Source organism: Mauremys reevesii, linkage group 15 (genome assembly GCF_016161935.1).
Source record: "Mauremys reevesii isolate NIE-2019 linkage group 15, ASM1616193v1, whole genome shotgun sequence".
In the NCBI taxonomy this organism is placed as follows: domain Eukaryota; kingdom Metazoa; phylum Chordata; order Testudines; family Geoemydidae; genus Mauremys; species Mauremys reevesii.
The window spans coordinates 42,400,199-42,425,102 of record NC_052637.1 but is presented as its reverse complement, the minus strand read 5'-3'; the positions used below and the strand labels follow the sequence as shown (position 1 = coordinate 42,425,102).

The 24,904-nt window shown below is 56.5% G+C and overlaps 2 protein-coding genes and 1 long non-coding RNA gene across 14 annotated transcripts in view; 1 reads left to right on the top strand and 2 right to left on the bottom strand.

Annotated features, from left to right (window-relative positions):
* Window positions 1-2,111: 2,111 nt before the first annotated feature.
* TEPSIN (TEPSIN adaptor related protein complex 4 accessory protein) lies at window positions 2,112-12,537 on the bottom strand. 8 transcript variants are annotated; one of them, XM_039500669.1, is made up of 13 exons: window positions 12,455-12,537; window positions 11,116-11,188; window positions 10,327-10,418; window positions 8,976-9,069; window positions 8,587-8,654; window positions 8,347-8,425; window positions 7,221-7,292; window positions 6,015-6,218; window positions 5,317-5,491; window positions 4,606-4,707; window positions 4,132-4,210; window positions 3,545-3,679; window positions 2,112-3,031 (listed from the first exon to the last, which is right to left on the bottom strand). In XM_039500669.1, exons 2-13 carry the CDS (start codon window positions 11,174-11,176, stop codon window positions 2,420-2,422), a joined length of 1,773 nt encoding a protein of 590 aa, XP_039356603.1. In that variant the 5' UTR covers window positions 11,177-11,188; window positions 12,455-12,537; the 3' UTR covers window positions 2,112-2,419. The 8 variants fall into 8 exon arrangements, with proteins under 8 accessions (XP_039356603.1, XP_039356601.1, XP_039356607.1 ...); XM_039500667.1 differs by having other exon boundaries at window positions 12,379-12,513; XM_039500673.1 differs by lacking the exon at window positions 12,455-12,537 and adding an exon at window positions 12,379-12,447 and having other exon boundaries at window positions 10,327-10,466.
* Window positions 12,538-12,547: 10 nt separating this feature from the next.
* LOC120383035 lies at window positions 12,548-14,067 on the top strand. 2 transcript variants are annotated; one of them, XR_005588331.1, is made up of 3 exons: window positions 12,548-12,685; window positions 13,411-13,512; window positions 14,028-14,067. It is a non-coding gene; the product is annotated as an uncharacterized LOC120383035 (long non-coding RNA). The 2 variants fall into 2 exon arrangements; XR_005588332.1 differs by lacking the exon at window positions 12,548-12,685 and adding an exon at window positions 12,698-12,932 and having other exon boundaries at window positions 14,028-14,060.
* A 227-nt stretch (window positions 14,068-14,294) lies between these two features.
* The window catches only part of SLC38A10 (solute carrier family 38 member 10), a 46,990-nt gene continuing 36,380 nt past the window's right edge, over window positions 14,295-24,904 (bottom strand). Inside the window, exons 12-17 of one of the 4 annotated variants that reach the window (XM_039500663.1) lie at window positions 24,710-24,880; window positions 23,923-24,384; window positions 23,234-23,356; window positions 21,661-21,684; window positions 18,891-19,070; window positions 14,295-18,749 (exon numbers count right to left, since the gene is read on the bottom strand). In XM_039500663.1, the coding sequence (XP_039356597.1) occupies window positions 17,539-18,749; window positions 18,891-19,070; window positions 21,661-21,684; window positions 23,234-23,356; window positions 23,923-24,384; window positions 24,710-24,880 (2,171 nt within the window). In that variant the 3' untranslated portion in view covers window positions 14,295-17,538. The remainder of the gene's footprint in view (window positions 18,750-18,890; window positions 19,071-21,660; window positions 21,685-23,233; window positions 23,357-23,922; window positions 24,385-24,709; window positions 24,881-24,904) is intronic. The other 3 variants (XM_039500664.1, XM_039500666.1, XM_039500665.1) reach the window with 3 other exon arrangements.

Here is a 24,904-nt window from a genome sequence, read left to right as displayed (position 1 = left end):
CTATAAACACCTGGCTGGTGGATGGATTCACTTGCATCAATGCAGCACCATTATTGGGTCTGTTGTGCAGAGAACTAGGCTGCTCTGGGGCTCTTCTGAAATGGTCCCAGGCCTGAGCAGTAATTCATGGGAAAAGCCTGAAGTACAGACCAGTGTCTGCAACTCTAGGATGCACTATGAGCTCAGGTGCTCTGAGGTCTGCCAGCTAGACAGGTTAGTTCAACAGACAACACGGTTACTACATGTGCTGCCCACGACGCCCCCTCCCGCACTGACCCTGTGGGTGGCAGAGGGCCAGGCTTCACAGAGCCTACCTGAAGGAATGCCAGGGGGCTATTTATATGTCAGCAGACAGTTCTCAACAGGAAATAGAAAGTTTTCCACAATTCAATGATTTCAAACCTAATTGTGCATAGCAAACCTGGTTCCTCCGGAGAGCAGCAGGGAGCACGAATTCAGGGATCATTATGCCCTGGTTCTGGGCCTTGTTAAAGAAATACAGACTATCTGCCCTCCTGATTGCACCCTGCTGGCACAGCTGTGCCCTGGAAGGCAACCCTGCCAAGGCATGCTGAGAGTGGGAGGTGGCCAAAGCTGCAGGAAGAGGGAAATTTACAGGCTTTGCCAGTCTAGAAGCCAGCTGAGGCTTACTGCTTGAACAGGGAAATGTGACCCATCCGTATGCTCAGCAGATTGTGTAGCTCTGGAACTGGGGGAAGAAGAGTCCTCTCAGCCCCTAGCAGGGGCCTTGGTTACATTTCAGCCTGTAGCTGCTCGCTCCTCTGAGCTCACCATCACTGCCAAGGCCAAGAAAGCCATCCCAGCGTGCTCTGAGCAGAACGCAGATTTCACCTGAGGCACAGGCTATAAACAAGCACACTTTGTACCTCAAAACAAGAGAATTAGTCAAACTTTAAATATACACAACTTAGTGTTTATTAAAGTCATATTAGCACCCCCCCACACACACACACGCTCTGTAAACATGGAACGTCCTCCCAGGAAGCTTTCTGGACAATGGACCCTTCCCTCCTCCCAGCCCTAAGAGCAGACAGGTTGCGGGAGCTAAGAACATTGGCAGGAGTGTGTGAGCAGGGCCCTGGCTGCAGGGTGTGATTTGTACACAGCAGGAGCCCACCCAAGCTTCTGCCCCGTGGGGCAGATCAGACACTGCTAGAAAGGGATTTCCCCCAGGGATCTTTAACTTGCCTGTTGCAAATTTGCCCCATGGGGACAGGTAGGCTGCTCTGGATGTCATAAGCCCAAGGACAACACACAGACTTGTACATAACTAGCTCTCGCAGCCAGATGGACTCGTGTGTGACGTGTAAACACTGAATAAACGCCAATCTGCTGCCCAAGGCAGCCTGTCCCTGTAAGTTGGCTTCCCTGTGCCCAGTAGGATTGGGCAAGAGATCAGTCTGCAGGTGTGAAAGGGGCTGCTGCCCCACACAGGGATTCATGCTTCTACATATGTGTTTAGTCCCTTCCATTGCCAGCCCTGCTAAAGCGCTCCAAGGGGTGGGTGTGTGTAACGCACCTTCAAATAACAAGTAGCTACAATATCGGATTCTCAGTAGGAAAACCAAACCACCTCAAACAGATTCCCACAGCAGCTCAGCCAAGGCCTGCAGGGCACGTGGTATCAACTGAGGTGCCTAACGCATCACCTTCCTTGAAAAGATCTTCTGAAACCTGGCTTCCAGACTGCCCTGCTCAATGCCTCTACCCCAACAGCAATGGGACTGAGCAGGTGCTGTGCTGGGGAAAGGCAGCCGGCGTCCCTGGACCTTCCAAGGTACCATTAGCCACCCTCCATACACGTTAAGTGATTGAGCCGGTTACTAGTACATTCATTCACACAGGCTGAGGCACAGCACGAGAGGTTGAGTCCATATGGACTCACTGCCCCTCCCTCCCCAGTGTGCCCCAGGCCCTTGCCTGAGCAGCGTTACAGACTGACACTGATGGCCAGAGCAGCCAAGCACATTTGATTAGCCTTATTCCTGTAGCATAACCTTAACATGGGGGTATAGTCAAGGGGATTCTCATTCCCGTGCCCCCCCCCCCCTTTGGCAGCCTGGAACTGGCTGTCATGGCACATTCCCCCTCTCCCCCCCCCGTGTGGGATCATGCTGGATTGTTATTGTAGGGTTGCTCATAGATTTTTCAAGGGCACCTCCAGGGATCAAACTGAAGGGAGTGACTGGAGACTCCATTTCCTCGTTGTGCCCCAGCGAGATACTCCCCAGCAGCACCGGCACTGCCAGCCCGTCTGCAGGACGTGGACTGGGCAGCACCCACAAGGAACGGGGAGGCCTCGCTTTGGAGTGAGCAGCTGGTGCCCCTGTAGTGATGGCCTGAGCGTGACACGCAGCGAGCGAGACCCCAGTTCCTCAGTGTCCTGCAGCCCCAGCTGCTACATGTTGAGGAAGGAGAATGCAGACGGTTCCCTGCTGCCCTCGGAGTCCCCGTGAGCCTTGGGGCTGGCAGTCCCAGTGCAGGGCAGTGTCCGTGGAACACGAGAGGCACATCCCTCCCCACCAGAGTTGGCTACTGCTGTGCCTGGAAGGGCCACCAGCTCCATGCCTGCGAACAGGGAGAGGCTCTGAGGGGGTACAGCTGCCCCCTGCCTGCCATTCAGCGTCTGTGCACGCTCGGAATCCATCCGGGCAGCATCCAGCTGGGCCTCAGGCCCCGTTAGTCTGCACTCCACCTCCTGCTGGCACCGACAGCCTGGTGCAACATCCCCAAACTGCTCACAGGTCTCTGCTTCTGTGCCCTGCTCTCCCGCAGGGGCGGGCACGGCCACAGGATGCGCATCGAATGCTAGGGCTTTACAGGTCTCCGAGAGGAAAGGGGCTAAGCTCACGGGCTTGAGAACGGTGTCTCCTGCCAGAGGCATGAGGTCCATCAGCAAGTCACGCGTGTGTTGGGGGGAGCCCCTGGCAGGAGCAGAGGGATCCGTGTCTGGCTGTGATCTCTTGGGAGACGGGCAGCTCCTGCACAAAGCCTCAAACTGCCTCAGGAGCTGGCACGGAAAGGGAGGAACAGAGCAAGGAGTCAGTGCAGCACAGCGGGCCTGCCCCACCACTGACCCCTTCACAAGGGGCAGCCTTCAGAGGCCGGCCCCTGCCAGCCTGCTCCCCAGGGGGGCTGGATGGGATTTTGGGGAGCCCTTTTATGCTGCCCCCCCCATTGCCGGGCATTAGCATGGGGAGTGCCATGCACAGTAGATCAAGCTGGTATCCTGCCTGGCAGGATTTAATACCTGATGCTTTGCAGGGGGCTCACCACCCATAACGTACCCGACCTATTGTGCAATATTTCATTGGAGAGGAGGGGACATTCCTTCCTTCCTGACCTGTGCAGCCACCAGCTGATGCCCTGGAGCATGTTATCTCCTCTAGGAGCAAAGTTCAGCCCGTATGGTGGCGGGGGGAATGACCCTGCACTCTCTGGTGCTCCCTGCTCCAGGGGAGGGAGGGAGGGAGGAGCTGGGTCTGGCCCGGCAGCACTGAGCTGTGAGAGACACAGGAGTCACCTTTGTTGCTTTGTTGGCCATGGGACCGGGGCTTCGTTGGCTGAGCTGCTGCAGGTGTGGCCGGGTAATCACAGAGATCTGCTCGTGGGCCAGCAGGTCGGAGCACAGGAGGGAGGATATGGCACACATGGACCTCTGGCAAGGACAGAAAAGACAGGGCCTATGCTGATACTGCAGCTGCAGGCAGCTCGTCCGAGCCCACAGCCCCAGCCCAGGGAGATGGGGCTCCCTGATTACCCAGCGGCAGAGCAAGTTTCCCCAGCCCAGGCGGGACCAGCTCCAGGGCCCAGTCACTCAGAGGCCATCCATGGGGCAAGGGGTGCCGGAGCTTTCGCCGTGGGAGCCCTTCCCCACTAGTGCAGGCAGACGAGGGCATGAACCAGCTCATGACCCACCGCTGATCCACACCAGATCCCAGTACGACCCAGACGGGCTCGTTTCCTGAGCCACCTCCTCCCATGGGGCAGCCGGGGAGCCCCTCCACACTCCTGAGGCTTCTCGGGCTGCTCAGTGGGCCCCATCCAATCAGCCGTCTCCCCGTGCCCGCAGGAGCTGCAGTGGAGGCAGCGTCTCCTCCGTGCACCCACCATGCAGACGAGCTGGCTGGGGTCCTGCAGCGTCCGGCTCAGCAGCTCCAGCACCACCTCGCAGTTCAGCAGCCCGCACCTGGGGAGAGCGGGCAGCGCGTGGGCACGGCAGCAAGCGGGATGCAGCTTCCCAGGCTCACGCAGGGATCCTCAGCCTCTCAGGGATGGCAGGGAGCAGCCCCATGACCCGCCCCCCAGGGACTTTCCTGCCCCACCACCTCAGGGGTCGCTGGCTGAGCCCTCCAGGGTGAATGGTGTGGGGCAGCACCCTGGCTCCCCGCTCTGCTTTGCAGCCAGATCCAGAGGGAGGGCAGGCTCTGCCCATCAGCCAGCCCAGGAAGGGGCAGGGGACCCAGGGGACATTGTGCGACCAAGAGGGCTTTGGAGAACCCCCGGCCCAGCCCCCCGGCACCCCGGCAGGGGTGGGGAATGCAGCCTCCCCCCAGCCCAGGAGAGGACGCGACGGACTCTTACTCTTTGATGAAGTGCTGGGTCTCCTCCCGCGTCAGGAAGACCTTGGAGCCCCTGGTCAGCACGCTCACCAGGCTCAGCTCCTGCAGGCAGTCGCCCTCCACCCTGCCAGTGGGGAGGAGACGCCAGCTCGTTCCCTCTGTCCTACAAGGGAGGACGCGCTCCCGGCCCCGCTCCCCAATTCGGAGGGGCAGTGAGCAGGCTTCCCTGCCAGCTCACAGACTCCGCCCCCAGCAGGGCACAGAGAGAGCAGGGTGCAGCTGGGCACAGGCCTGGGCGCTTGGCACTCGTGTTCCAACCCAACTGGGGCAAGTCACGGACCCTGGCCACCCCCAGCACACAGGCAGCTGCCGCCCTCACAGCTCCGCCCACCCATGGGGGGTGAAGGGGCCCCCGGGCACTGGCCCCACAGTGTGAAGCAGCTCAGGCTGGATGAACCCCAGCATCTGCCTGACGCTCCCACTTCAGTGCACGGAGCCGGGCGGCTGAAAAACTAGGGGGACCCAGCACCCAGAGGGGACATGAATTAACAGGGCCTGGCAAGAGAGGAGACCATGCGCATTAAGGGACTTGCAGGGATACTGGAGAAGGGGGAGCCCAATGGTTTTAACCCCGGCTGCACCCCTGCCACAAGCTCAGAGCCCTTCCTTCTCTCTCCACCCTGGCCCCGGCCACAGGCCCTCTCCAGCCCCATCCCCGGGCCCTCTGGCTCACCTCTCAGTTCCGTTCCCCGGCTCCCTGCTGGCCCCAGAGGGGCTGTCGCTGCCTGATTTGCTGTAGGAGTCGGAGGTCCTGCTCAGCTCCCCGTTCTCCTGCGAGGAGTTCTGGGAGCTGTGCCCACTGTCCGTCTCTTCCCAGCCACCTCCTGCCTGCCCAGGTTGGTGACTCACTGTAGGAGAAGCAACAGCAAGAGTCAGTCACCCAGAGCCAGAGCTTCCTGCCTGCTTCAGGGAGTGGCAGACAGCTCTGCCACGACCCAGCCTCCACCTGCACCATACAGGAAATGGTGGGCGCTCCATAGGAACCAGGGTTCTTCTTCTATTCCAGGCCTGGACCATGGAGCTGTGTTTCTCCCCAGAGGTGGCTGCATTTCAGTGCAGTGTGTGGCGATTCCTAGGATTTGCCGAGCATGCGGTGAGCCCGGGGGTGGGGGGCAAAACGGCTAACGAATATTAGGCATTAGCACCACTGCTCAGAGGAGCATCATCCAGCAGCGAGAGCTGGGAACTGGGTGCCTGGACTCTGGGGTTCTGTTCCCAGCTCCATCACTGAAGCTAATGTGTCCATCTTTAGAGTAGGACCAACCTTCCCCTCCCGGCCGGGGCGTCAGGAGCCCTAATTCAGCAGGGGCGATGATGCGCCATAGCTGTCCGTGGGAGCTGCTTTCCATCACTGCAGCTCCACGCACCTACCTCGCATGCTGTGGGCTGCAGCAGCAGGGGGCTTCTGAGGCACCACACAGCTTTTGCCAGGAGAAGGCGCCGTCACGGGCTGGTAGGCATCATCCTGCAGCTCCCTGGGGCAGGGAGGGGGGAACTCTGGGCTGGGCAGCACAGCGCTGGCGACCGCCTCGGCTGCTTTCTGTATGGTGGCGAGCAGGGCCTCGCCGGCGGAAGCTGGGCAAGCACAGGAGAGGCCAGGGCATGAGTCTCTGTGCAGGGCTCAGCCCCCCTCTGCTCTGAGGGCAGCACTGCCACACACCCTCAGGGCACCCTGCCCGCAGAGGGGAATTAGGCTGGATCCCGTTGCCCACCAGGGACTGTAGGGGCGTTGGGCTGGTGGACGGGTCTCTGCCAGCTTCAGGGAGGCCCGAGCTTCCAGTCCAGCAACCCTGCCCGCTCACTGGCAAGACATGGTCTCTGAATCCAGCCCGCCCCTGCCTGCCCTGAGCTCCTGAAACACACCCACAGCTCCTTCCCTAGGGAGCTGCCTAGAACAGCCCCGCACGGTTTGGAGCAATGCACGAACTGGGCACCTCAGCGGGGACGCCAAGCAGCGAATGGGCCAGGGAGACTGAAGTGCCCGTTCACCCCCCGCCTGGGCCCCTGGCTTGGGGCTCTGGCAGGGGCTGGGCCCAGGGAAGCTCACGCTGCTGCTGGCTGGGCTTCGGGCCAATGGCACATCAGCCCAGGCCTCTCAGCCGCACATCAGCACTGCCAACCCGGAGCATTCAAAAGCCACGAGCCAGGCCCCTGAAATCCCCAGCTGGGCTTTATATTCACATCAGAAACGTGGGGTTCTTGCTCTTTGCCCCGGTCTGTGAGTACGCGGGGGCATCGGGTCGGGGGCTCGAGATCTCTGCCATGACCAGGGCTAAAACCTGGTTTCCTGTTTTAAATGACTGCAGAGCCTCCTCTGAGCCTGGGCCCCCAGGAGCCGAGGATGCAAGAAAAGCACCATCCATTGGGAGTAGGGTCACCAGACAGCAAATGTGAAAAATCGAGACGGGGGTGGAGGGTAATAGGAGCCTATATAAGAAAACGCCCCAAATATCGGGCCTGTCCCTATAAAATCGGGACATCTGGTCCCCCTCGTTGGGAGCCTCGGGATAAACCCCCGAGATCTGGCGACGTGGCAGAGGGGGCGGCGCGGAGCCGGGCCCTGGGGACGGCACTTACGGGAGCCGCTTCTCTCGCTCGTGAAGCCGAAGCCTTGCAAGGAGCTGCAGGGGCCGGGCTTGCAGCCCATTCCTACGACCAGAGGCACAAAGCACATCTCAGAGAGATCCAGGGTCCCCTGCCCATGCTGTGCCCCCTCTGCCCATGTCTGCACTCAGGGAGCCCATCCCGCTGCCCGAGGGCTGGACACAGCCAACCCCAGCTCTGCAGGGAGCACAGAGCCAGGAAGCACCTGCAGCTAAACCAAACTCAGCCTGTGGACCAGACACAGCCCTAACCACTAGGTTAGCCATGGGTGCTGCCCCCTGGTGGGGAAATGCTAGCAGTGCTGGGGAGCTGGCAAGCACAGCCCAGAGCCCTACCCGCAGCCGCAGGAACACAGCCTGGCTGGAGGTTGCAGGGCTCCTTGCTTCGGAGACCTTTAGGGGTCAGATTTTCCAAGGGGCCGAAGGGAGCCTGGTACCAACTCCCACTGACTCCCCATGACAGCTGGGCACCTAATGCCCCTTGCAGCCCCCACCCCATTTCCTGACCCTCTGTTTGACGTGAGTCACTGCCCAGCCCCATGGCACCCACCCGACAGGAGCTGCAAGGGCCGTTGCTTTCCCTGTTCTGCCAGCACCTCCATAGCCTCCAATAAGGACGCATTTGTCCTGCGATGCGAGAGGCACTGCCTGAGTTCCCACCCCAGGCTCCCTCGGTGGGCGGGCTGCAGAGGCCTCTGCACTTAGCAACTGGGGCCATGGGGCTGCAGCGGCAGCTCCACCAGCTGGGAGCATGCAGCCAGCAGGGGCAGGGACCGTTTCCCAGCTCCCTTAGCAAGTGGGATTTCCAGGAGAATCGGGCGTGAAAGCAACGCTGGGTCGTTACAGGGCGAGCCAGTGTAAGCAGTGAACTGCCCCCGGGCCTGAACGCCCCTTCCCAGGACTCCCCTCATTGACAAGCAGCACCGGGGGGAGCTTGTCCTGCTACTGTCTGAGCTGCATCTGCCCTGGGGATAAGGCGCTGCCATCAGCCTCTCCCCCCCCAGTACCCGTCTCCAGGGCTGCCAGCTCAGCACCTCCCAGCAGTGCCGTGAGCGGGAGGGGGGTGGAGGGAGTGTTCACACCAGGGTGCTTGTGCTTACCTGCTGGGGGAAGTGGCCTGGTGGGCTGAGCAGAGGGTGGGGGCGACAAGGTATCTGAAAATAAAGCACTGGCCAAGTCCTGCAGGGAAAGAACGGACCGTCACAGCCGGGAGAGGGCACTGGGCCCCCGGCCGGCTCAGCAAATCCCTGACCTGTGCTTGGAGCAGGGGCAGGAGGGTGCCCTGAACTCCCCTGGCCCATGCAGGGTCAGTCCCCTGGGCAGGGCAGGGTGTCACTCACCTGTGCTGCTGCTCGGACCTTCTGGTACAAGCTGTTGCCGTGCAGGGGATCTGGCGGCCCTGCGAACACTAGAAGGCAGAGGGTGAGGAAGGGCCGGGTTAGTGCAGCTGCGTAAGGTCTAATGGGCACAGCTAGAGGGGTGTGCCAGGCAGTCATCACATCGCCCAGCAGTACCATCCCCCCTCCTGCAGCTCCCCACCTGAGCCCCCCGACGGCTGCAGAAAGCTCACAGCCGGCGGCAGGGAAATCAAGAGCACCAGCGGGATTTGGGGCTGGGGGGCTTTCCCCAGTTAACGCGAGGCTGGAACAGCGCTGCCCTCAGCTGGTCTCTCTCCTGGTAACAGCGCTGACCCCAGCCCAGCCCCAGGGCCGCCCAGGTGCCCTGTTACCTGCTGCTTCCTGGATGAAGGTGGAATTCCTTTTCAGCTGCTGAAGGAACTGCGAAGAGCCGTGTGTGCACATGTACAGCAGAATCTTCAGCACCTGGAGACACAGGAGAGGCTGAGCAGAGTCTGGGACACCTAGGGACTCACTCGTATGCCTGCACTTCACCAGACCAGAACTGTTCGGGGATCGATGGAAAGCACCAGATCCAGACTCTGCCAGGGCGGGGACCCACTGCAGAGACTTCGCTAGGAATGCCTTGATGCCAGCCCCTCCCCATTCACACCATGGGGGGGGGTGTGTGTGGCACCTGCCCCAGCCTCAGCCTCCCCTTTTCCTGGGAACATTCAGGTCCCAGGCCATTGCGGAGAAACTAAATGAATTCTTTGCATCGGCCTTCAAGGCTGAGGATGTGAGGGAGATTTCCAAACCTGACAGATGAAATTCAATGTTGATAAATGCAAAGTAATGCACATTGGGAAACATCATCCCAACTCTACATATAAAATGATGGGGTGTAAATTAGCTGTTTCCACTCAAAAATATCTTGGAATCATTGTGGACAGTTCTCTGAAAACATCCACTCAATGTGCAGTGACAGTCAAAAAAGTGAACAGACTGTTGGGAATCATTAAGAACGGGATAGATAAGAAGACAGAAAATATCATATTGCCTCTGTATAAATCCATGGGACGCCCACACCTTGAATACTGCGGGCAGATGTGGTCGCCCCATCTCAAAAAAGATCTATTGGAACTGGAAAAGGTTCAGAAAAGGGCAAAAAAAAATGGTTAGGGGTATGGAACAGATGCCATATGAGGAGAAATTAATAAGACTGGAACTTTTCAGCTTGGAAAAGAGATGATATGATAGAGGTCTATAAAATCATGACTGGTGTGGAGAAAGTGAATAAGGACATTTTATTTACTCCTCATAACACACGAACTAGGGGTCACCAAATGAAATTAATAGGCAGCAGGTTTAAAACAAACTAAGTATTTTTTCACACAATGCACAGTCAGCCTGTGGAACTCTTTGCCAGAGGATGTTGTGAAGGCCAAGACTATAACAAGCTTCACAAAAGAACTAGATAAGTTCCTGGAGGACAGGTCCGTCAATGGCTAGGAATTGAGTGACAGAAGCTGGGAATGAGTGACAGGAGATGGCTCACTTGGGACTGCCTGTTCTGTTCATTCCCTCTGGGGCACCTGGCTGGCCACTGTCTTTGGTCTGACCCAGTGGGGCCATTCCTATTTAGGTCCTGGCACCCCTGAGCTCTCGCCTCCCTCCCATCTGCACCCTAAGAACAGCCCCTGGTGCTGCACTCCCCCTGGCAGCACTCAGCTGTTCAGTTACCTTCAGCTTGATGTGACAGGAGTTATTCTGCAGTCGGTTCAGGAGGTGCTCCAGGAGGCACTGGCTGCTCCCTGGGGAGTCGTGGGAGATCTCTGGGAGGGTGCAGTGTTAGAGAAGTGACGCTCACTCCAGTCTTACTACTAATGAGCAACCGATGTCAGGTTAAAGGCCGAAGACTCCAAGGGTCAAAGGATCCTGCCAGTCCCTGAGCCATTCCCACTCCTTGATCACTGCTAATGCAGCTTCATCACAGCTAAGCAAAGAGCAGCGGGTCTCCCCTCCCACCTCTGCCCCACTGAAGCCCTGCCCCCCTCACCCCACTGCATAGTCCCCCTCTACCCCCCAAAATACCAGGATCTTAAAGCCAGCTGCACCTGGCTCCTCCAGCTGGGATTCACAACAGAACAATCCCTCTACATTCTCTGCTCCTTGCACCCAAAGATCTCAGAGCACTCTGCACACATCTGTCCGTCTCTCAGTATCCCAGGAAGAGAGTCAGGCCTGATTTCTCTCCTGAGGAGAGCTGAGGCACAGGGAGGTGGAGTATCAGAGCAGGGAAGAGAACCCAGATCACCAAACTGCCTCCTCCCCCCACTCTAACCACTAATCCACGCTCTCACCATGGAGTGCGATTCCAAAGCACTAGTGATCCCTGCTTTTAGTAACTATTACCCTGGCAATGGAAATACCTGACCCTGGCCTTGAAACTTGCGACAGTCTCTTATCATGTCTCTCTCGCACACAGCTCCAACGCCGGATTTCCAGCCTTACACTGGGAATAAAGGATACTTGCAATTTCCTCAAACAGGTACCCAGGGCATGGGACGTCGTCATCCGAGGTGCCTTTCATCAGAGTGGGCAGCTGAAAGAGACCAAGACAACACTGTCCAATCAGGGGTAGAGGGCCGGACCCATCCCAGGGAGCCACCAAGCCCCCTTTTGACATCTCACCCCAACTGTTAACGCTGTCCCCAGGCATGGGAGATATCAGCTGGAACAGAACATCTGCTCCTGTCCCGTCCCCGACACGCCCACAACTCCAATGCGCACTGTCCCTGTGCTGAATGCACTGTCCCCACGATCCACAGAGACATAAGAGAACCTCCACACCCCTCACATCACAGTCCTGAGGACAAGCAACTCCCTCAGCTCTCTGTTGCCATCATTAGCTGCCTCCTAGGGAAGCTAGGCCAGCCGGTTTGGGAAGGACGTGGTACCCCGCACCCTAAGAGACGTGAAGCCCTAGAGAAACGTTGGTCAAAGCCTGGCTCCACGGGGACTCCTGGTCCCAGCCTCTGCCACTCAGATCCAGAGGGAGCATCACATGCTGGGCCTGGTCACCTCCAAGCTCCCACCCTGGGGTGAAAGCAGCTGCCTTCTGCTCCACTAGAGGCTCGTTACTGTAGGTCCAGGCAAGTTGCCAGCACAATCTCTCGGATGGGCAAAGTCTGGACAGTTCCCCTCTTGTCCCAGCACCACCAGGTGGGGTCACGGGGGCCCCGGATCATAGCGATTTCCCACACTCAGCGCCTGGCCACACAGGGAAAGCCCAGGAGGACACTCAGCCCCTCAGTCCTCCCATATCGGGCGGGATCCTGAATTTGTCCGTGTGGAATATCAGCCGGGCCCTGGCGACACCAGGCCTGGGGAGCAGGCGTTGAACCGCCCCCGGCCTGGAGGCCAAAGGCCTGTAACGACCCAGGCTCCTCACAGCGCGATGGCGGAGCCGGGAGGCGGCACAGCGACCCCACACGTCCCCCCTACGGGGCACCCTGGGACGGCCCGAGCCGGGGGGGGGGGTCAGCGCCACGCAACAGCAGGGGTAGTGACATCACTGCAGCCGGGGGTGCGGTGACGTCACAGACCCGCACTGTGGCAATGACGTCACCGAGGCGGAGGGGCGCGGTGACGTCACGCGAGCGTGGTGACATCGCAGCTCAGGGACCCCTCGCGCGATTCGGCCCAGGCCCAGCCCCGTCGTCCCCTACGGCGGCTGAGGCCGCTCCCCCCCCGGCGGGACGGACAGCGACAGCCCCCGGCCCGGCCCCGTACCCGGCTCAGGAAGCCCAACCGGTCCCGCAGCGGCGCCGCCATGATTCTCTCTGCGCGCGTCCCTCGCTGCCCCCACCTGAACCCGGCCTCGTCTTCTCGCCCCCCGGAACCCCTGCCCGCCAATTAGAGTGCGACTTCCTCCCCGCTCAACCAATCAGCACCGGAGGAGGGCGGGGCCCCAAGGGGAAGCGACCGACACCACTGACGCCACCTGCGCAGGCACGAGAGAAGGGCAGTAAATAACCGGCAGCTCGTCCAATCAGAAGCTCCGTGTCAGAAAAGGAACCAATCAGAAGGAACAAAGAAGGTGGGCGTTATTCGTAACCAATCCAAAGCCTCGTCTGGGTAGGACAGGGCCGTGAGAGGGCGAGATGGGGCGGTGTTTAGTTGGAACCAATCTAGAGCCTAGAGCGGTCTGATGGACAGGAAGCTGCACCTCTCAGAGGACATCATTGGGAAGTCGTTAGCCGGACCCAGTAGGAGCGTGCTAGGAGGTTTGACGAGCAGCGACAAGAGCCTATCAGAGCCCGGCCCATCATGGCGGCGCCCAGCGAGTAGGGAGCCGGCGATGTCAGGCCAGGGGGTCTTGCTGCGAGCCCGGGAGCGGCTGCGGCGCTTCCCCGAGCTGCTGGCGGGATGTCGGGACCAGGTCGGGCCGGCGGGCGCGTGTGCAGCGCGGGGAGCCCCGCACCCGGCGGGGGGAGAATCTCCCCGGCCAGTGCGGGCCGCTGGGAGCAGCTCGGGCCCGAGCCCGGGAGAGCCGCGGCGGCGCCTTCCCCAGCGGCCGGGCCGCCCCGCCCCGCCCCGCCCTCCCGGGGGGGGCTGGGGGGGGGGAGCGACTGACGGCGGGAGCCCCGGGCTGGGGGGGAGCGACTGGCGGCGGGAGCCCCTGGGCTGCCCCCTCCTCTTGCCCTGTCCAGGCTCTGCTGGGCGGCGCGGGTGCCTGACTCAGCCTGTTCTAACCCTTGGGGTCGGTGACACGGTGAGAACAAGGCCGCGTGTGAATGTTTCTATGGCTCCGTGTGATTTTAGGCAGCGGCCTACGGCAGGTGTGTAGCTGCGACCACAACGGAGCTGCGGCAGGACGGGTGCAGGAAGGAGTTTGAGGCCCTGAAGCAGTGCTTCACCCAGGCAGTATGTTGCAGGGAATAGCTGTACACACACAGACTTGTGGCTGGTCCTTGGAGGGGGACTGGCCCGGACAGTTCAGGGCTATCCTGCTTAGACCCCCTCTGGTGCAGTGCCACAGGCAAAACCTGTCCAGGGAAGTAATTTTCAATCCTACGCCTCACGCCCAGGGCATCTGAGGTCTAATACACCAGAAATGACCAATATAGCGACAGTCTAGTGCTTCAGGCACTGGACTGGGGCTAAGAATCTGTTAATTTTCAGCTGTGACTCAGCAAGTTCCAGCCTGCGCTGCAGGATAACAGTGCCCCTAAAGCACAAGGAAGTTGTGAGAATGAGCCAGTGTTTGAACCCCTCTGACACGAGGGGATAGTCCAACTACAGAGGTAGACGGGGGCTGTTTTCCCCTCCAGGGTGATCTTATCTGGCAAAGTCTTCACAACAAAGCAGGAACTGTATGTTGTGATCAGAAAACACCAATCCTCTTCCTCCTAACTTATCTGACTCTCTTCTTTTTACAGGCAAAGAAGACAATGAAGTGAAGGCATTGGTAACAATGCAGGGGACTGGAATCTAGATTTACAGTCCTGACTGGTGTCTGTCCAGCTGTAATCAGGTAGTTCCAGGACAGAAGAATTTGCATAATCTATAATTAAATCAGAAGGAAATGTGAGCCTAATAATGGAATACTCAATTCTATTTCATGCAACCTCCTCCCCCAGCTGTTTCAAACAATGCATGTAAATAAATGTTTGGAAACTTTTTTTAAATAAAACTCCAAAATCTGAGTCAGTGTTTTAAGACCTGCTCTTTATTCTACAGTTTAACTAGGCAGTCTGGAAAGGGTAGAAAAAACTGCACTAAAACTAAGCTTTTATTCTAATGAGCGGCTACACTCCCTTTGTTTGCTGCAGTACATGTAGCCTACTCTGGGATGGCCCTATTGTTATAGAGCTAGTGTTTGTCATGTGGCTTTCCTGAGAATTTAGGATTCCATCTCCCATCCCACAGGGTCCTAGGAACTGCTAGGGTGAGCAGAAATGCAGAATAGGTCACTTGAGAGAGGGTTCTGCTTTAGTTCACAGGATTTCATGATCTCTGCCCATATTATGACTAATGCTTAAGTTCAGCTAAAGCCATCGTATCCTAAAGCGCTGCCCCACTACAACTGGAACCTTGCTGCTAAACCTCCACTTCCCATGTGAATACAGGCTTTCAGACTGCAGCTTTGAAACCTGAGCCCTGAAACAGCTAAGAAGAGGGAAGAAATGGGCCAAGGTTACAGACCATGTCTGAGCTCCGCCTAAGCGGTTGGCTGAGCTCCTCATCCCAGCGGCTCATGTTAACCTCAAGGCTGCCAGGGCCCTCACAGTAGTGCAAGGACACTGGTTAAGTTTAGAGGGTTAACCATAGGGCTAGGGAGGAAATGCTGGGTACAAGGATGAGTAAATCCAAGCTGCAGCTTGATGGAGGGTAGGAAGGTGCTAGCTAAAGAAAAGCACTCGGATAAGAGCAGGTATGATCCTTGTCACTGCCTGGGGCATGTGCACCCCACTTTACACTGCTGTCACCCTGAAGCTAAACAATCAAAGTGGCATTTCATGAAATCTCCCATTTAGGGGCACATGGAGACCCTCCCTTCCCTCACTGCAGCAATGGCAGGAGGGATGCAGAATGAGCAGAGTTTCCTTAAGGATACATTTAGGGCTTCAGTTGCATCACTCCCCTCCCATCCCGGACTGCAGGAACCACCCCTCCCCCCCCCGAGGGCAGCTTAACAGTGCTTGTTACAGCAAGAAGAGTTCAGATCAAAATGCTTTAACTTATTTTATTGATTTGCCTGGCGTGGCCACTCCTCAGCCTTTCCCTGAGCACTGCAGATACAAGCTGGTCCTAGCATGGAGAGGTAAGAAGTTCCCTGTGTTTGTCCAGCTGGGAATGTCTCATTCGCAACACTGGCCAATTCCAGGTGCTGAGGAATGTCAGAATTATCTTTGGTCCCTTTGTGGGTGGCAGGCACCTTGGCTGCAGCACGTAGTCACCCTAAACTGCTGCTCACATGGTGTACGAGAAACAGTGCTCCCCGTGCCAGGCAGGATCGCAACACGAAGCTGACAGGGGCCAGGGGAGATCCCTGTACACACGCTAGGTGCAAGCTGGGCTGAAGGGGGGTGCATAAGGGAGTATTTAGTTCCCACCCCCAGAGCTCCCTTATAGCTTTAAAGGGCTAGTTCTTGCAGCAGGGGGCAGACTTTAGATTTGGCCACTAGCAGAGGAGACTGCTGCACTGAAAGCATGTGTCTGACCTTCACAAACGCTAACAATCACACACAGGCCTCCTGCCCCAGAGCAGCTGTTACAAGAGTCCCAGATACGGGTTAATTGTGCTTTGAGACAGGGTCATGGGGGACTCCGGCTATGGCAATCCCGTCTACAACAGCCACTCCGGGATGCATGCGAACGCCCCTCCTGACGACGTACAGCTGCCACAGACATTTAAGCACTTCAATAATCGGCCGACTTTACAGACGAGTCCCAATACTGTTCTTCCCTTCTAGGAGCTCAGAGTTCTCTAGTCTGAAGGCAGAGTCATCGCCCCCAGTGCCTCTCTCTCCAGCCCCCATCACAACAGTTACATAGTTCCCGCCTCCAGGAGGTTGATCCGATATGAACTAGATGAGGTTGGGTTACCAAAGGACTCCAGTTTAAAAAGCCAGGCAAACCCCAACACTGCTGAGGGCTACAGGCTCCTGGTAGGGTGAATGTCAATCCTTCTAGTGAAAGCTGGGGGATTTTTTTCTTACATTTGGCAATCAAGGTCTCTCATTTACCACCCTTTAAAATTTACTACTGATCCCCACTACTTGGACTCCTGAAACAAACCACTTCTCTTAAGAGGTTCCTTCCTCGGCTCATGTATACATTACCCAAGTGTCTTGATTACCGACCTCAGTGGATTTAATCACACGCTGAAGAATTGCTCTGGGGGATACAACTATACCAAACATTACATGAACTCTGCAAAGGGAGACGAGAGGTAGGTACGATTCTGAGCCAACCCTCCATGACACTGTCCCTTTAAATCATACGGTTTCATTCCCTGAGATCTGCTACTTCTTGCTGCAAATCTCAAGCCGTTTTGAGAGGGGAAGAAGGGAGGCTGCAGTTCCCAGCACAAGCCCCTTAATGCACTTTGGGCAGGAATACTCCCGTTAAAAGCACAATTTGAAACGTAACAGCCAAGGAAGAGAAGAAGGTGAAGCTCTTCATTATTGCTAGCATGCGGCCAACTGAATGATCCCTGGGAGGAAGGAGCAACACAACAGTAGCCGTTGTGCTTGGTTAAGGCAGCATCTGACATTAACTACACTGATATTCCTAGCACAAACTTCAACCCAACACACGTAAAGCTGACGGAACGGCTTCCCATTGAGAAAAACGTACCCCAGCAATTGGCTAACCCAGTCCTAGCGGACGTATTTCCAATGCGGATCGCAACATTCCAGGAGCAGTGGAGCCGTGGCGAGCTCCCCCTCTCGAGGCCCAGATAAGTTGGACTAAGCAACTCAATGCACTTATTGGAGAAACATTTGCAAGGAGACGGTTTGAGCAACCTGGGGATGTGCCTCGATACTGAGTGGGAAAATTGGGGCAGGACGGACAAGGCAATTCAACATGAACCAAACCAAACAGCACAGCTCCTTTGGGAATTGGGAGGACCTTCGAAAGCCAGAGGGCAGTTGGAGCTTCTCTTTCTGGGTCACTGACTCTCCAGTCACCCCAATGACAAACACGGGCAGAATTTTAACATCAAAGTAAATGGATGGGCCATGGCGGCCCCCAATTCCATGGAGACAGTGGTCTGAGGTCAGAATCAGCCCAAGGACTGTGGGGGCCCAGTCCAAGTGAAGTGCTGCTGGGTTAGACTGGCAGCAGTTGTGTTTGCAGCTGGAGTCCAAATGGTCGCCTGCTAAGCCGCAGACCTTAGGAGCGATAACGGCTTCACCACCAATAGAGCAAGGCCGGGTCTCATCACACTTCCTCCTCTGCCATTTGTTTTATCTGCCGACTGTGAACCGCCTGCTGGGCGCCTTCTGCTGCCTGGTTTAATCTTGTCTCCAGGGCGCTGCGGAGGTCGTTCACTTTCACATCTGGAAGAGGGTTGAGACCAATGATGACGCCTTCGCTCGCCTCTGACTCCTCCTCCAGGCGAGGCGGCAGGTCCCGTCTCCTCCTCCGAAGGTCTACGTCAGCCTGCAGTTTCAGGTCCCGGTTTGGTTTGACATTCTCCTGGTCTGGTTTCTGATCCGCAAGGGGGGCTGCTCCCTTCTCGCGCTTTAAGGCAATGTCATTCTCAAAGGCATCCTTCTCAGCAGGATCTTTGGGAAGTTTTTCATCCAGGACCTTTTGCTTGTTCAAGTGGCTTCCCTGAGGACCCTGCTCCACATCCACTGTCTTTCCCCGGAAAACTTCTTTCTTAGCCTCCACTTTGCCGGCCTGATCGACCTGGGAAGCCTGCTGCTGCTTGCTGCCAGCTCCATCGGCCTGGTTGTCATTTCCAGGTTTCGGATGTTCCTGTTTATGCTGCACGTTCTCTGCTACTTGCAGTTTATTTGAAGAGTCCAATGGAAGTTCCAGATCTTTGGGCTCCTCTTTATTTGCTGGTTTGGTTTTCAAGTCCGCACCAAAGACTCGTTCTGGACCCTTCCCTGCTACCTCCTGAGCTTTGACAGCCCTTGGCAGCTCTCTCTGGATGTCAGCGACTGCTCCTGCCACCACCCCTCCAGCTTCCAGGGCAGCCTTCTTCTCTTGGCTATGTCCTCCCCCCAATTCCTTCTCTGGCTGGTTTCCTGCTGCCTGGACTGCATGTCCTATGTCATTGGCTTGTCGTGAGTCATCGCTATGAAGTGGATCCCCTAAGTTCTCTGGAGAGTTTTTAACAACTTTGTTCGCCTTGTGTTGTGTGACTTTCCCACCCTTAGGAAGAGCCTCAGGAATTTTAGGCCCAGCTACACTGACTTGAACAGGAAACTTCATTCTAGGTCTGTGCACTGCCGCGTCCAGATCATCTGCATTCCCTTGGTGTTGCTCCGCTAAGTCAACAGGCTGATTGCCAGGCCCTGGCTGAGGAGGGTCCAAGATCTCCTTGGGAAGCTGCTTTGCAGCAACATCTGCTTTAACATCTCGGCCCTCTTCCTCCTTGCTCTTTGCAGGAGGCAGATCAGCCTCCTGGGGTGTTTCTGCTGCAGAAAAAGAAATGAAAGTTTTTGTGAGTGTCTGTCCAGCAGCGGTTTCCCCTTCTCCACCGTGCACCTGCACGTTCTTCAGACCTGCCTATGTGCCAACCCCAGAAAGTGGCAGGTGTTTTCTAGCCACATCCTTACCTTGCTTTGGCTTCTCATCACCTCCCTCCTCCTGCCTCTGCTGGTGCATTTCCTTATGCTGCTCTTCAATCACAGCGAGCAGTTTCGCCTGCTGGTCCAGTAGCTGCTTTTGCTGCACCTGCTGTTCTTTAATCACTTGCAGCAGGACGGCATGATCAAGCGCCTTCGCCTTCCCAGCTTCTAATGTAAAAAAAAAAAAAGCAGGGGGGAAAAGAAGAAACTGAAGCTTGCTGGGAGCGGCAGCACAGCTTGGTGTGGTTACTGGGAGGAGAGGGATAGGCGGGTACGTGCTTCTCCCCCCCCAGAATAACGCTTACACACAGACGATTCGTTTCAATCGCTATCCTTCTCCATGGCCATACGAGACCCTCTTCCATATCTGTGACCCACCATGTGCTGTAATACTTCCTGGCCATAGCCAGCCTGGGATACCCTGCTCCTGGGACAGTCCCACTGCCACCGGGGGAGCAAGGGCATCGCAATACGGCCTCTATCCGCAGCACAGATCCTCCACTAGACAGGAGAGCCAGATGCAAATAAGGGTGATCTGTCTGCTCCCCCTCCCACACACAGCTTCCTCAGAAGGGAAGCCAAGGGCCCTGCAGCTAACCTGCACCCAGAGCAGACAGTGGCAGAAGCTGCAAGAGGCAATGTTTTGGAGGTTGCTTTTCACACAAGGCAGAGACTCAGTAAGCCTGACCAGTGCACTTGCATTTATCCTGGAAGGGGAGAGGTCTCTGAAGCAAGGGAGAGTCAACAGCTAACCAGATTCACCTGCTTTTTAGAACCCCGCTCTAGTCCCAAAGGGGCAGATGGGTAGGCAGCTCTGACTGCTGGCAGGGTCTGCGATTACCTCTGCAGGGGCGTAACAGGGCAGTTCCAGCGCTGACCCCTGGAGAGAATTCAGCCATTTTAGTGGACCTAGACCATTTACTCCTAGCTACCGCTGAGCAAAGACGTATCATTCTGGGGCTTGTGACAGTGCCCAGGAGTCCAGCAGCTCATCTGAACCCTGCCGAGAGGGAGCCCAGCCCAGGGAGCCTACTAGAGCATTCGCACCCAGACGTGGAATATCTGCACAGCCCCCAATGCGTGGCATCCGATTCTAGCCTCTCCAATGGGCAAGGGCTGGCTGGGAAAACGCCCCTCTCCTTTCCCCAGACCTGACCCCCCCTCTGTGCTTTTATCCTGATCAGGTGAGTGACGTCTAATAGCAGGCACAGGGTCCGAAAACCCACCACCACCGCCCCAGACCTGGGTTACAGCTGAACACCATCAAACTAACATCTGGCACAACCCAGGGGCTGTGCGCTCAGGTTTAACTGTCATGGGGTTAAAGTTTGTGAGAGCCAATTTACAGCTTTGCGTAGAGGGAATAGACTGCCAGTCTGAACTGCAGTACATTTCAGCCAATGAAATCTGAAGGGACCTAGGTGCAGTGAACCAGTGCTCACAAACATGCTAGTAGAGGACGCAGCAATAAGGGATCATAAGACTGTACATTAAACCATGACGAAAACCCTGCTCACTAGCTCTGCACAGCCAAACTCAGGGGGAGGATCTGGAGAACACGCAGTTTCTATTTGAATTTACGAGTTAGTTTAGTGCTCAGAAGTCAGGGCCTAGCAACACGGACTTGATTTGAGGCAGGAACGGTGCAAGCTACATGCAGTGTGCAAACCATGCAGACAGGGTGTCTGCATGGAGACGTTACGACATCTTTCTTCTTAGGAAATGCACCCACTGCATATACTGAACAGTGCAAACCTGTCCTGCGCTTTCCCCGACACACCTAGTGGCATTTCTCCAAAACTCTCTGGGAGTTTCCAGAAAATTGCGCCCAAAGGAATTCATGGCAAAGATTAACAGCCTGTAAAATGCCATTTCAATTAAAACGGGAAGTTGTCCTGCTAATAACCCACAAGGTGAATAAAGGGGAATATTTTCGGTGCACAGCAGAATGCTATAAAACAAGCAGCAACTTTGGAATTTCCCCCTATATTCCCATTTACAAAAGCCCCATTATGGGCGGGGGAAGTGAAATCACTGGCAGAGTGCAGTTTCCTTCCCCCCATGTCTGTTTACTTTCAGCTCTTAGCTCGGCAGGGCAAACAGGAGTCCTTTCTACTCTCACTTTCTGGGGGCTGCATGGTTAGCCTTGGGCAGCAATGCTGAAGGAGACGGTTTCAAGACAAATCAAACTGGTTTTCATGGAGATTTTTAAAAGCTCAAGTAACTCTTCTCTCAACCTATTCACACACCCAAAGCTCGCTGGGCTGCTACCCCGTCACACTCCCGCTGATCTGAATGAGAGTGGAGGGAAACGTCTCAGACCCTGACTCGCTTTCGGGGGGTTAACACACCTCTGATAAAAAAAGATTGTAAGCAATTTAACAAAAAAACCCAGAGGACTTGGGCATCCCGAGGGGCCAAGTTCAGGAGCTGGGGAAGGAGCCCAGAGAGAAGTTGCTGTCAGTAAGGGGCAGCCGTGGGCCCTGGCTGTGACACCAGCGTTTTCCCGTTTCGGGGGGGGTGGTGGTGGGGATTCAGCTCTGGACAGAGGAACAGGACAAGTCCCACACACCCTCTTACGTGCCATTAAAGCTCCCACTTAGGCCTGGTGCTGTCTCTGCCGGGGTGAAGGGTAACACGCTCATGCAGTGCATTCACACGAGCAGAGGCCATGCATGCTACTCTTTCATTAGCACTTAGATCCTGGGATTTTCAATCCTCCTTACAATTCAATATGGTCATTCCTTGAGGTTCATACCTGCTACTAGCTTTTTAATCTCAGCTGTTTCAGGCCCATTGAGATGCATAAGGAAGAGAAACAGATTAGGAAAACCGTGATTTTTCTTTTTTGGTTAAAGCAAACCAACAAGTCAAAAGCATCAAATAACCGTTAGTGGCAGGATATGGGGAAAGCACCTTCATGAAACGGCCAGACGAGGGCCAGATGAATGCTAGATTCTACAGACTCCGCAGAAATAGCCACCTAAGCTCGTGTCCCGCACACGCACTGCGTACATGCAGCCTCTCAGGATCTGGCATGTTCGGTGTCACCTCATCCAGAGCTGCAGGAAGCAGGGTACGCAGGATCTGTTCCCACGACGGAGATTCCCTGGATGTAGCCTAGCGCCTTCCAGCAATTCACGGGGCCTGCAGCTAACCTTCCCTTGGGCTGTTAGGGAACCTGGGCTGTTCCAGTACCACAGGTGTGATCTACGGGGGTGCTGGGGTTCGTTCAGTCTCTCTCAAGTCCACCATGGTGAGAACATGAGCAACTGGGCACTAGCAGCGGTGACCTGCTGCCAGAGACGAGTCTGGGTCTGAGTCTTGGATTTTGCCATCCCAGATTGGCAGAAGCTAGGAATGTTCTGGGGTCTGTCTACACTGCAGCTGGCAGCGTGCTCCCGTGCAGGTAGCCGGACACGCGCTCACCCACTAACAATAGCAGTGTGGCCACAGCGGCCTGGGTGGTGGCTCTGGCTAGTCATCCGAGTACAAATCCACCTGAGCCCCTGCTAGCTTGAGCAGACTGGTGGGTGTCTGTCTGCCTGTGCCGGGAGGATGTGCCTTTGGAGGTACCCCACGGTGCTGGCTGAGAGGCCGGAGGCTCCAAACCTTTGCAGCGGTGGGAAGAGCCAGCTGGGTATTCTGGAGCCACTACTCTCCTCTTGGAGAAGCTGAACCTCCCCGACCTCCCCGTGTCATGAGCCAGCATGCAGCCCGCGGGCGGGAACAGGATCCGTCACTCCTCAGAGCCGGGTTCACATGGCCATTTCCCACGGGGCTTTTATTCTGGCTTTGCTCGTGTTCACCCTGGGGCCTCGCTCTGTACTCTAAGCTTGGGCGGGGCGGGGGGGGAAGGGGAGAGAGCGCCAGGCCTATGGGTCCCGGCACCAGCAGGGCTGGCGGAAGTTTTGCTTTGAAACATGCCATCCTCTCCTGGAATATTTAGCTGCTAAGCACTAGCCTATAGCCGCGTTTTCCCAAGTGGTACCCAGTGGAGTTCCAGATGGGTCGCAGGGCTGGGCCGGGGAGCTGGGCCCAGCCCCACAGGACAGGAGTGGGAGGGTGGGACAGGCTCGCTCTGCAGTGCCTCCCCTCGGCACCTGGCCAGGATCAGGGTGCGGTGCCAGAGCAGAGGAAACATGCACGTAATGGCAGGCAGCAAAAAGCCAAAAGGACCCACCGGCCTAAAGTTACATGATCCCAACCACCATGAGCAAACCGTCTGGGCTGTACATTCTCACCTAACGGCGCAGCGGGCTCCCAGGGGGATTGGCAGCTGCGGGGTGGCTACACCCCACTTCGTGCACCCGGCATAAGGGGAGACTCACCCTCCAGCTTGCTGTCGGCATTCTCCTGCGGCTTGTCCTCGGCATTTCGGATCTCTCTCTGCTCCGGTTGCTGCGCCTGTGCTGGATCCAGCCTGGCCGGCGGGAGCAGCTCGTGCTTCTCACCTGCGGACAGACAGACCGACCAACCCATCTCTTTGGTTGGAAAGGAAGAAGCGGCAGATGTTCTCTAAAAACAGCTCCACACTCTGTCCCGCCTCCCCCCACCAACGCAGTTTATATTCAACCTGACAACTGCAAGGGAAGTAATAAAAAAAAATATTTAACAATCTTATAGACTCCTGGCAGAGAGCCAATGCTAACTACCTTAGCCAATTAAAATGCAAGAACCGTCCTAGCTAGCTCTTAGATGGGCACTTAGCAATGTGTTACCTGTCAAGATCTCCCAACTCCACGTCCCCAGTGAGTTGTGAGACACATAACAACAGCACGGCACCTGACATTTAGTAGGCTAGCAAACAATTGTTTGACAGATATTATAGTAGCTGTCAAAGACACCAGATTCCTCGTTTCCCCCAACAGCTGCTGAAGGGGCTGTGCATATTCACATGCTGATCTGGTGAAATTAGAAGGGAACACTGGAATGTAAGGAGGAGTAACCAATTGCTGCCCTCCCCTAGCCTAGACAAGAGGAGGATTTGCTCAGATGAGACACGCAGGAGATGACTTACCAGGGTCAATTTCCTTCTCTATGGACTTCACAGCCTCTGCAACGTTCCCAAGCTGCTGGAGATTTGCATTCTCCCTTCCACCTGCGGCCTCAGCTCTCTTTTCACCCCCAGGTAGAACAGCCAGTGACCTCGGCTCAACCACCTGCTTGCCAGGCTCCAGATCTTTGTACAGTGGTCGGCCATCTCGTCGCACCTCCGGGGCATTCTTCAGGTCCTCGAGGGGCCTGTCAAACTCTCTCTGGGCCCCATCTTCCTTTCCTGGTTCTAGGTTGGGCTCCTCTCTCTTGGGATCCAGCTGTGCAGCCTTCTCCATGGCCGGCTTGAGCCGATTTGCATTGGCTTCTTCAGGCGGAGGCTTGTTCTCTTCAGATTCTTCACGGTCCTGCCCCTCATCGACGACAACTGCGTCATGTGGGACAGGTGGCTCATGGCGATGGGCTTCTCCCACAGGTAAAGCAATCCCTGGGGAGAAGGGGAGGGGAGAAGGTCAATGGGCCCCTCTGGTGGGATTTGGGGAAATTCCACCCAGCAGACCCATGTCATACCCGTGTGTACCCTCCTGCCCTGATACGTGTCACCCCTTCCAGTGAGCAGCCCTTGCTGCCTAGCCATGCACAAGCATATCCAGCGAGCCCCAGGAGCCGCCGCGCTGGGCCAGGGTGGGAATCAGCCTGACGGGGACGGAATCATGAATTATCTGCAATAATACTGCAAACCACCCCTTCCAAGCATGTCAAGTTGCACCTCTCACCCTCTCCCCATCCCCACAACCCCATCTCTGGGATACCCTGGTCAGGCCGGTCGAGCTGCACTTCCTCCTGCTGTTTGGCCTTCGCTTCGTCTCTCTTGGGCACGTCCATGGGCACCTTGATCTGCGGCTGTTCCATCTCTTCCTTCTCGTTCGGCAGCTTCGGTTTCTCACGGCTGTCCTCCGCCCCTTCCGCAGCCGGGTCCTGGACTGTAAGCATGGCACAATTAATTG

Coding starts and splice junctions, on each gene's coding strand:
- TEPSIN (XM_039500667.1), bottom strand. CDS start 12,420: ATGGCGGCGCCGCTGCGGGACCGGTTGGGCTTCCTGAGCCGG. Junction 11,189..12,378: donor GGTTGGGCTTCCTGAGCCGG/GTACGGGGCCGG, acceptor GGTCTCTTTCAG/CTGCCCACTCTGATGAAAGG. Junction 5,492..6,014: donor TGCAGCCCACAGCATGCGAG/GTAGGTGCGTGG, acceptor CTTCTCCTACAG/TGAGTCACCAACCTGGGCAG.